The following is a 10148-nucleotide window of genomic DNA, read 5'->3' on the forward strand; positions in this document are numbered from 1 at the left end:
CCTGAAATATAAGGCCACCTGCTGTGTTTCACAGGAAACTTAAGAATGTTTTGTCAAAATGGAGAAGGGCCGAATAGGCGAATATGGCAAAGCTCAAAAAAAATTAAAAAAATTAAGGAACTCGGTACACTAAGCTCCTGTTATGCACGGGATCCGGAGCAAGGGCGGACTACGAGGGTCTATTGTATGCAGTCTTACCCTGCATCTTTACAAGAGGTTGTTTCTGCGGCTCGAATGACCTCCTGGTCACGTGGCAACAACTTTACCGGTTACACCAAGGCTCCCCTTGTAAAGAAAACTTAAAATGGAGCAGTCCGCTTTAACTAATGGATCTTTGCAAGTTAAAGAAACAACGCTTGGAATTTTCTTTAGAAATTTCCTACTTTTGTTTGTTGAGGATTGTAGAGGAGGAGAAATGGGACAAATATCACTGTCTATCTGCCACAAAGGGTCATTCTTCAGGTTTCTAATGCATTATGCTAATGCATAAGTTCAGGCAGACAAAACTTTGTGTGTGCGCCATTGGAAACAAGACCATTAATTATCTAAACACAATATGTTCTCAAAACAAGATTTAAATTAGGCGCATTTACCACGTCTCTACAAGTACAAAATCTTCCCAACAAGTACTCCTGGTAAAAGCAAAGTTGGATCTTTTTGTTCTTCCAAACACCTATGATGAACAAGAGCAAGGAAAAGCATCCTTTACCTTCCCAATGATCTGGCTTTCAAGTAAAGAATTAGGTCCTTTACGCCTTGCAGTCATAGCACCATAAATTACAGCTTCTATCAGGAAGTGAAACCAATTTGTTCATGTAAACCGTGCAAACGTCTTATTGCACAGCAATCTAACAAAATGGAAGGCCCGGGCTTAACTGACGGTAGCTAACTTCACAGTCTGAGCTTGATGCTACTTAATTTTCTCTGTGATGCTATTTTCCTAGTCGCCCCACGTTGATGTACCACCTAATCCAATTTCATCACTTGCTGATGACAATTGAATAGCAGCAGCACCAGTTACCAGATTCTTGTTCTTCTTTTTCTTTTTTGGGAACGTAACCAAGCCTGCAGCTGCATCAACATTTTGGAGTGTGTTGTGATTCTTCCGACTAGTAGTCAATGGATCTTCTGATGAATCAGGACCAAAAAGATCTGCAAAAGGAGTTTCTCCATCGTCAATGGCACTTGCTTTATGTTGTTTAGCCTTCTTACTAGACTTTTTAGCTGGTTCCTTATCCCTGACGGCAGTATCATTTTTGTTGGTTGATGCTTTCTCCTTCAAAACTTCACTCTTCTTCTGTTTTTTGCGCTTTTGTTCCTCTCTTGTGCCAAGTTCAACAGGTGGAACGCCAACGTCATAATTGGTTCTTTTTTCTGTTTGTACCAACTCCCTCTTACGATCAGAAGCGGCAATATCAAGATGACCACTTTCATTTTCAAAATCGACTCTCCCACCCTCTTCCTTTTTCAGGGCATTTTCAATAGGTTTAGCATTGAGAATCTGCAAATTTGGCAGCTGTTTCTTGATCTGGTAAAACATAGTTAGTCAGTACATGATATTAAAGCTTGAGATCCAGGGAAAGACAAAGTATGCACTAACCTTTTTGGCCAAAGCTTCCTTTTCAGCAATGGGGTTCCCTTGTAGGTTTAAGTTTTTCAAGTTAACTAATGAAGAGAGCACCTACCACAAAGCCACACAACCACATATTCGCAAAAGCAAAAGTTTGAAGTAAGATAACTGTCAAAATAAGAAGAGGTAGGATACAAAGCAAACAAAGAGGAATTTGAGGGGGTATAAATGAGATCTGCAAAAATGACTACCTTCAAATCTGACCATTTCATGATAACATTGTTTCCAATGTCTAAGTTTTGTAGTTTTATATTAAAAGCCAACTCACTGGGAAGTGTCTGTAAACCATGGAGAGGATGCAAAATTAGAAAAATAAACGACTTGCAGGTAATTCAGGAAGCCTCTGCAGTCTAACATAACTGATAATTAGCTATAGCACTTACCTTAATATCATTATGAGCAAGGCGTAGCTCCTTTAACTCGGTGCAGGATTTGAGTGAAGAGTCAATACCTTGTAGTTGGCAATTAGACAGAGACAACTAGAAGGCCAGTACACATATGGTGTTAGGACATAGTACACCATAATGAATTATCATGCAGTAGAAGATAAACGGGAAATGAAGAAGCGCTTACTTTTGTGATTGAGTTAATTTTGGCCAGACTCTGCCCAATTCCAGATATTGGATTTCTAGAAAGGACTGCAACAGAAACAAAAGGCAGAGGGACACTTTCAACTTAATTGATTGTACGGCAAAAATGAAACACAATCAGACTAATTTAATTTGACATTGAAATTCAGAAAGGCCAACAACTACACAAGTTAACGACTATTCATCTTGATGCAATATGTGGTGGAGGCACAAAAGGGCAACTAGAATCAATCAGCCATCACAGTCCAAGAGGACCAAAAGATAAACAGTTTTTTACAAGTCTAATTAGCACTAGCAATTTGCCAAATCATCTCCCAGGGCGAGTAACTACAGCCGCCTACACAACAGAAGTAACAAACAAGATTTCAGACAAGCCAATGGCGGCTAATAACAGCCTCTTGATCCCGTCAAGCCTTGTCAAACATCAAACATTCATGAATTTTCAGTATTCAGTACAAAAATCATCAACGAGTTGGTCGAACAAATAAAAAAGAAATGACAAAAGGGAAACTAAAAGAACACAAAAGATTGTTACTCTTATTCTTTATCATTCTTTTATTTTCTTTGAACTAAACATGTACGATCCTATTCAACATGTAACTAACTACCAAAAACCTTGTTATCTTCTTGATTCCACACTCTGTTCTCTAAACAAATGATTGGGAGTTCAGCCAACTTCATACAATTCTTTAAGTTAACAGGTCAGTATCTCTATGGCTGAAACCTGTCTCATTTTTTACTTTACAACCAAATGCCTAGGCATATGAAACAATAGCAACTGAGGTACAAGGAGTTGAGATTTATTGTGGTATGTTCTTGTTCTCTTGAGTGGATCTTGGTGATATCATTGTAAGTTTAATCTCCAGAAGGGTCATCTGAATCAGTCACACTAATAGATACTTTGGATTTGTATTGCATAAGAGAGTATACTGAAACTCGCAAATATAAGCACTGGGAATCTGTTTACTGATCTGAGTAATGTTCGCGGAATAGCAAACTATATAGTACACCATGCTCAATTACGCACTAAGAATTGATCATGAAAATATAAAATTAGAGATCGTGGAACCCATACCCAATGTATTCAGCTCTTGCATTTTATCAAGCTTGCAAATTGAAACAACGTCATTGTCTACCACAGAAAGGCAAAAGTAGGTCAGTATACAAAACTAACTATTCAGCAGATACTAAGCTCTGATGGAGAAAAACAGTGGTACATATACAGAACCTCACCATTCAAAATCAGTGCTCGCAAGTTCACAAGACCACTGACCTCGTTCATTGATTTGAGCTTGTTTTTTCCAGCATTCAGTACCTGATATAGCAAGGAATGGTATTAAAAGCCAAAGACTTTTTACTTCTTTTAGATGGCTAAAGACCCATCAGTTCAGTAGCCATCAACTGATGTTGTAAGCAATCCAAATTATGGAGAAAAAAAGAAGAAATATTGTGTACCAATCACATGAGGTGAGTTTATGGAAGGGGATCTTAAAGGGAAAGAACAGGCTATAGCACTTTGACAATAAAATCATTAGCCGAAAAAGGATACTTTTTTCAGAGGATGTGTGGTAAGATGTGGCAATCCTGAAGGATGCATACTCACGGGTGGTGAATGATATGGCGTGGACCAATTATTTCTATAACCAGAAAATTATGCGGGATAAAAAAAATTCGGCGACCTTATAGGACTGAGTGGGATAGGTTGCGCAGTGCTTACAGAAAACATTAACCATATCCTTGGGGTAACAAAGGATTGCAAAAATCATTCAAGCGAAACTTTTTAGATGGAATTATCAGAGGGGTGGGAGAAGAGGAAGTGTAAAAGAATATGCTAAAAGTGAGTGGTATGAAAAGTACGCGTAACTACAGAAAACTTAAGGAGGAGGAGGCGAATCATCCTGAGTCTCGTGCAATACCCCTCTTGTTAATCATTATATCATCAGATCACTGATATGGAGCTTGGTTTTTTATATGTTTATTGTTTAATAAGTATTACCAAAGACAGTGATCAAGCATTATCTAGCTTAAAGAGCAACACCGTTATGCCTCATCTGGCATATTTGGAATGCAAAAATACGAGATCATTCCATGATAGTGAAAATAATGTGAAGAGTATGTAGAATCTGGTTGCTCATTTATTTAAGAAACAAACAACAGGATAATGAACATACACGTGCTAAGTAGTAGGTCCCAACTATATAGATGGATATCAACACTCTTAAATGAAATTTTTATCCCCCCGCCCTTCCCCCCTCATAGGGCTGTTCAAAACCGAACCGATGGCTTCTTGGCTTATTGGTATCGGATTATTGGGGTAATGGATGTGACGGGTTGAGATTTTATAATTAACGACTTAATGGTTTGGGGATGGATTACTCAATTTTCTTATCGGATAAACCGTTAACCGTTAACCGTTAAAAAATTTATATTTACACTTTTACCCCTATGTATATAAACTTGTTACCACATTGTTGCATAAGTACATAGAATGATAGAACTGTCTATAGCTAATGGCAGTTGTCTCTGGCTTCTCATGAATTATGAGTGGACATGAATTGAATTCCTCTCTGGTTTCATTACTTCGCTTACAATTAGAGTTTGAAGTTTGTCTGTAAGTGGGGTTTTCTAATTATTTTGTGGATAATAATGCTAATAGTATTGATTGTTCAAAAACTAACAGAGATAGTTTGAACTATGCATTTGGTCGTTTGGTATTGATTGTTCAAAAAATTCTATTTGGTTTAACCGATAAACCGCCCGATAATCGTTAATCCGATACCAATCCGCCCGTTGTCTTATTGAACGGCTAGCGAATTACTACATTTATAATCCGATAACCGATAAGCCGAACCGTTAAGCGTAATTATCCGTCAGATCCGCCCGATAAGCACCCCTACCCCCTCAAGCAGAAAAAAAAACTATAGTTGCTCATTTTGACAAGTGATATTATAGTTGCTCTATGCATGCCAATCTTCACTTGGATACGTATCATAACCAATCAATTTCCAAATGCCAAGAAGAGTTAAAACCGAGAAAGCAGTCTTTTGATAAGTATAAAGTTGGAGAATGATGGTATAAGCAATTGGAGAGAAAAAGAGAGAAAAACAATGTTATTCTTATCCTCTTAACACACAGGAAAGCAATCAAATGACAAGTGGTGCTGGAAATAAATGACGTGTAAATTGCATAAAAAAAATGTTGAAACTAGGAACTAAGACACTTAAGAATTGGCACACTCCAAACAAAATTACAATTTATCTTACTCACCTCTAAACTATATAATTCAACCAATAAGGACCACAAATACTCAAGTTGCCGGTCACGTAACTAAGGAAAGTGCATAAGAACTTAAATACTTGAACTTATAGTCTCTTTACTCAATAAGAAATGAGTAAGAATCATTTTTTAATGTATACGTGCCTTTATTGCTGTTGGTTTTATTCTTCCACTATTTTTTCTTCTTGTACTTTATTGCGTTTATCTAACATGTCCAGCGGTAGAATATGTATAATAAAGGCACCAATGGAGCACCATTATTCTTATTTTATCCCATCTTTATCTATAGCAAATGGTTTAGTGCACCGATTAGCTTCTCTTTTTCTTTTCTTTTTTGGATAAGTCAACCCTCCTTGTAATCTTTAATCTTTGGAGAAAGGTATTTACAAAGAAGGCTAAAAGATAATGGAGATACACACACACATGCGTGTGTGTGAATGTAGTGTATATGTTATGTATATGTATATGCATATGTAAAGGACAGCAGACAACAGGAAAGAGGGAACTACAGTGATCACAAATTTCACCTGGATAAGTGGTCTAAAGTTCTATTACCAAAGCACCAAGATGGACTGGGTATCAAGGATTTAGCTTTATAGAATAAATGCTTGTTAATGCAGTGGCTATGGAGGTACTCTCAGGAGAATAAATACCTGTGGAAGGAAGTTGTCAATGCCAAGCATGGCGTAGAGAACCATTGTTGCACTAAACAATCAAGAGCGCCACATGAAGTTGGAGCTTGGAAGCATATCTGTAAGCTCAGGGAGGAGTTCTCACAGAATATGCACTTTGTAGTTGGGAATGGACAGCATATCAAGTTGTGGAAGGATAAGTGGCTGGGCAACACAGTTTTTATGAATGCCTATCCTGCACTGTACCAGATAGCCAGAGAGCCTGACTCAACAATATACCAGAACAGGGAAGACAACACTTGGAACATAATTTACAGAAGGAACCTGCAAGGTTGGGAATTTGAGGAATTGCTCGGACTACTGGCCGCTCTAAATGGTTTCTCTAGCAACCAATTAGTACCAGACCAGCTCAGATGGGGACCTACACAAGCAGGAAGATATTCAGTGAAAGCAGCCTACAAGTTAGAGGGAACTCATAATGCAATCACCGACCAGTGGCCATGGAAGCTAATTTGGAAAGTCAAACTACCACCTAAAGTTATCTGCTTCAATTGGACTGCACTTCATGGAGCTTGCCTAACACAGGATAACTTGGCCAGAAGGAACTTCCCTATTGCTAATAGATGCTATATGTGCCCGAGGAATGCAGTCTCACACGGTCACCTCTTTCTACATTGCACAGTAGCAGCAGATCTTTGGAATATATTTATATCTCTTTTTGGACACAGATGGGTCATGCCACAAAACTTCAGGGAAGCTTTTGAGAGCTGGAGCCTTTGGAAAGTTGATAGCTCCATCAGGAAAATATGGAAGATGACACCTGCAGCCATTTCTTGAAGTATCTGGAATGAAAGGAATAGAAGGTGTTTTGATGGGATATCAATGGTGTCCAGTCTCTCAAACCTATCTGCCTAGTGTATTTCTTTAGTTGGACTTATTTAACCCCTGTAGGTTCTCCTGATAGTTATTTGAACTTTGTTAGCTCCCTAGTATTAAGCTGATTTTTTTGCCTTTTTGTATTGGAGATAGCAACTTTCATTACTTTTGTAACTATTCTGCATCTTCTTGGTGCCATCAATGAAACCAATTACTTCATCCAAAAAAAAAATGACAGCAGGATAGTTTAGTAGAATAGAAAATATTCAACTTCCCATGTTACTCCAAGTTTCAAATTTCAGGTTATTCAGTTTCCACTTCTTGAGATGTCTCACAGGCTGTAGCATAATCTGACATTTTAACACACACAAGTTTATGAAATCGGAGAGCTCATAGATAACAATAACGATAGCAAGCTAGAAAATCCATTTTAAAAAGTAATCAAAAGCAGAAAATTCATTAACAAATTATGCATATAGAATCATACACTGTAAACAAACTCATTACTACCCTCTTTACCAGTGAAATAGCTCACAATTAAAAGGATAAAAAGGGCAGCAAAAAGGGAATCAAAGTGCACAACTCACAGTGAGTTTAATAAGCCCTTCAATCCCTTTCAAGCTCTGAAGTTTGTTTTGTACAACAGACAGCCACTTCAAATTCACACATAACTTCAACCCCTAAAATTTCATTAACAAAAATTGAATCCTCAAATCTTAGCACCCAAAAATAAAGAGTCAAAAAAAGTTTGTTTGTTTTTTTTGTTTAATTACCTCAAGTGAAGTTAAATTATTAAAGCCAAGATCAAGCCTCTGCAAATTCTTGAACTCGCTCAAACACGAAACCTGCGTAGAAAAATGAAACCTTGAAATGCAACACTATGAGATAAGAAAATTGGATTTTTTTGTGAGAGATTGGAAATTTATAAATATACATCAGAAAGAGCTTTGTGAGTAAGGGAAAGAGAAGTAATGGAGTTTGGGTCAGTGGTGTTGTTGTCTTCCAACACTTGCTTCCAGCTCAACACTGCCATGGATAACGGTGTGCCTGGGATTAGGGTTTTAGTCGTAACCTTTTGATGGACACGAAAATCAGTGTTAACCTATACGTCGCTCATTCAACCAGCGAACTGTCATAAATTATTATTATTATTATTATCACAACATTTTTTGTATTATTAACCATTGCATTATAAATAGGGTTGTTCACGGTTTGACGGAAAACCGATCCACACCGAAAACCAAACCAAACCAAACCGATTAAATAAACCGATATTTATTTTGATTTGGATTGGTTTTGGTTTTAAATTTTAAAACCCGATAATATTTGATTTGGTATTGGTTCTATAATAAAAAACCAAAAATTAAACCGAACCAAACCGATTAATTATATACAAAATTTAATAATTATTTATATACAATATAATATCTTTTTCTAAATAATTTTAAATATTTTATGCAATTTAATTGTTATTTTAAATTTTGGTTTATCCTACTTATATCTTAAAAGATTGCCTAAACCCAAAACAATAGGAATCGACCAATTTTCTTTTCCTTAAGAGACTTTAATTCTCTAACCCTCCGCACATACTTTTGCCCAACAGAAGAGTTAAAAAAAATCTACCATAAGAGTAAAGAAAGCAAACTCAAATTGCAGGACTACACTGGCTAAAGCTTGAGAAAGCAAACTTTTAGTTTATTTTTTTGTTCATTCTTTTCATATAAAGAGGTAAATAAACTTTCAGTTCCGAAAAAAAAAATATAAAAGTATAAATTTAGCAAATTATTTTCAGATCATTGTCTAGTGTTGTTTCACTATTATCGACTTATTATTAGCTTACTAAGAACCGAAAAACAGAACCAAACCGAACCAAACCAAACCAATGCCAACCAAACCGATGGTTTGTATTTAATTTGGTTTGGTTTTAAAATTTTAAAAACCGATTAAATTGGTTTGGTTTTGGTTTTAATCAAAAACCGATTAAATCGAACCGTGAACACCCCTAATTATAAATTATTGCATTACTAATACATGCTTTACAATCCTTATATTAAAATTGTCTGCATACGATCCATAGATTATTAATAATTGCATAAATTTTTCTGTAATTAGATGTATTAGCAAAATAAGTTCAATATAAAATTATCATAAACTAATACAATGATTGGGTGGATTATAAAAAGGAATCCCACCATAATTAATGCAGCACTGGGTTGATCGTACAAAAAATAATACATGCATAACTCGATACAATGTTTGACTAGTGGTATTAAATAATACTGATATTATATTATGTGAAAATTTATATATATAAATAAAAATAAGAGTGCGTATAATTGCAATATTTCAAAATAAATATGTCCTTGAACTTGAAGTAGACCTTAAAGTAAAAGTAAGTAACCGCTGTATAACAACTTTTTACTATTAATTATGAATAACTATTTATTAATTATTACATAATAATTTCTTTGTTATATTTTACCACATAAATACTTTTTATATTTATAATCCCTGAATAATTAACATGACAACCAAACAACTCCTAAACGCATTCAATTCCAAACAAGATGAAGTTGAAGTGACTGTTTATTGGCCTTTTTGTTTGTATCTTTAAAAAAAAGTAATTGCAGACATATAAATTTTGTTGAAATTAAATTTGTAAAATAATTCTGACTATATTTTAAATTCAAGATTTATTAGTTCAAATAAATTTATTGGGCTAATATAATTTGATTAGTTATATAAGTTCAATATATATAGATTAAACAAATAAGCCTGAATTCATTGGGCTACCCGTTCAACTGGTTACATGTGATGAACCAACTTTATTAGGCCCAAGATGTTATCTTCCTAGAGGCCCAGTTTGGTGTCACGTGTCAAATGGTATAGCATGTCAAGTCAAACAGAAGAGCCAATAGGATCATGCCATGTGTCAAAATAACAAGGCATGCCATGTCACATTAAAAGGCCAATGAAATCGCGCCACATGTGCAAGTGACATGTTCTGGCCAACCAAATGCGGCCTTGTTACACATCGATTTGATTGGTCGGAAAGAGTTTGTTCTTATCATAACTCTTTCCTTCCACAACTATAAATAGGGGTCTTCATAACCCAAAAAAATATCATAAATTATAACAAGAAAC

General features: G+C 35.7%; 1 protein-coding gene across 2 annotated transcripts; it reads right to left on the minus strand.

The window, feature by feature from the left end:
• Positions 1–522: 522 nt before the first annotated feature.
• LOC104233181 (uncharacterized) lies at positions 523–8133 on the minus strand. 2 transcript variants are annotated; one of them, XM_009786524.2, is made up of 10 exons: positions 7939–8133; positions 7778–7849; positions 7592–7684; positions 3454–3535; positions 3296–3352; positions 2204–2268; positions 2014–2109; positions 1822–1908; positions 1601–1681; positions 523–1528 (listed from the first exon to the last, which is right to left on the minus strand). In XM_009786524.2, exons 1-10 carry the CDS (start codon positions 8035–8037, stop codon positions 941–943), a joined length of 1320 nt encoding a protein of 439 aa, XP_009784826.2. In that variant the 5' UTR covers positions 8038–8133; the 3' UTR covers positions 523–940. The 2 variants fall into 2 exon arrangements, with proteins under 2 accessions (XP_009784826.2, XP_009784829.2); XM_009786527.2 differs by lacking the exons at positions 7592–7684; positions 7778–7849; positions 7939–8133 and adding an exon at positions 6150–6363.
• Between the last annotated feature and the right edge of the window lie 2015 nt (positions 8134–10148).

This window comes from Nicotiana sylvestris, chromosome 11, assembly GCF_000393655.2.
Source record: "Nicotiana sylvestris chromosome 11, ASM39365v2, whole genome shotgun sequence".
In the NCBI taxonomy this organism is placed as follows: Eukaryota; Viridiplantae; Streptophyta; class Magnoliopsida; order Solanales; family Solanaceae; genus Nicotiana; species Nicotiana sylvestris.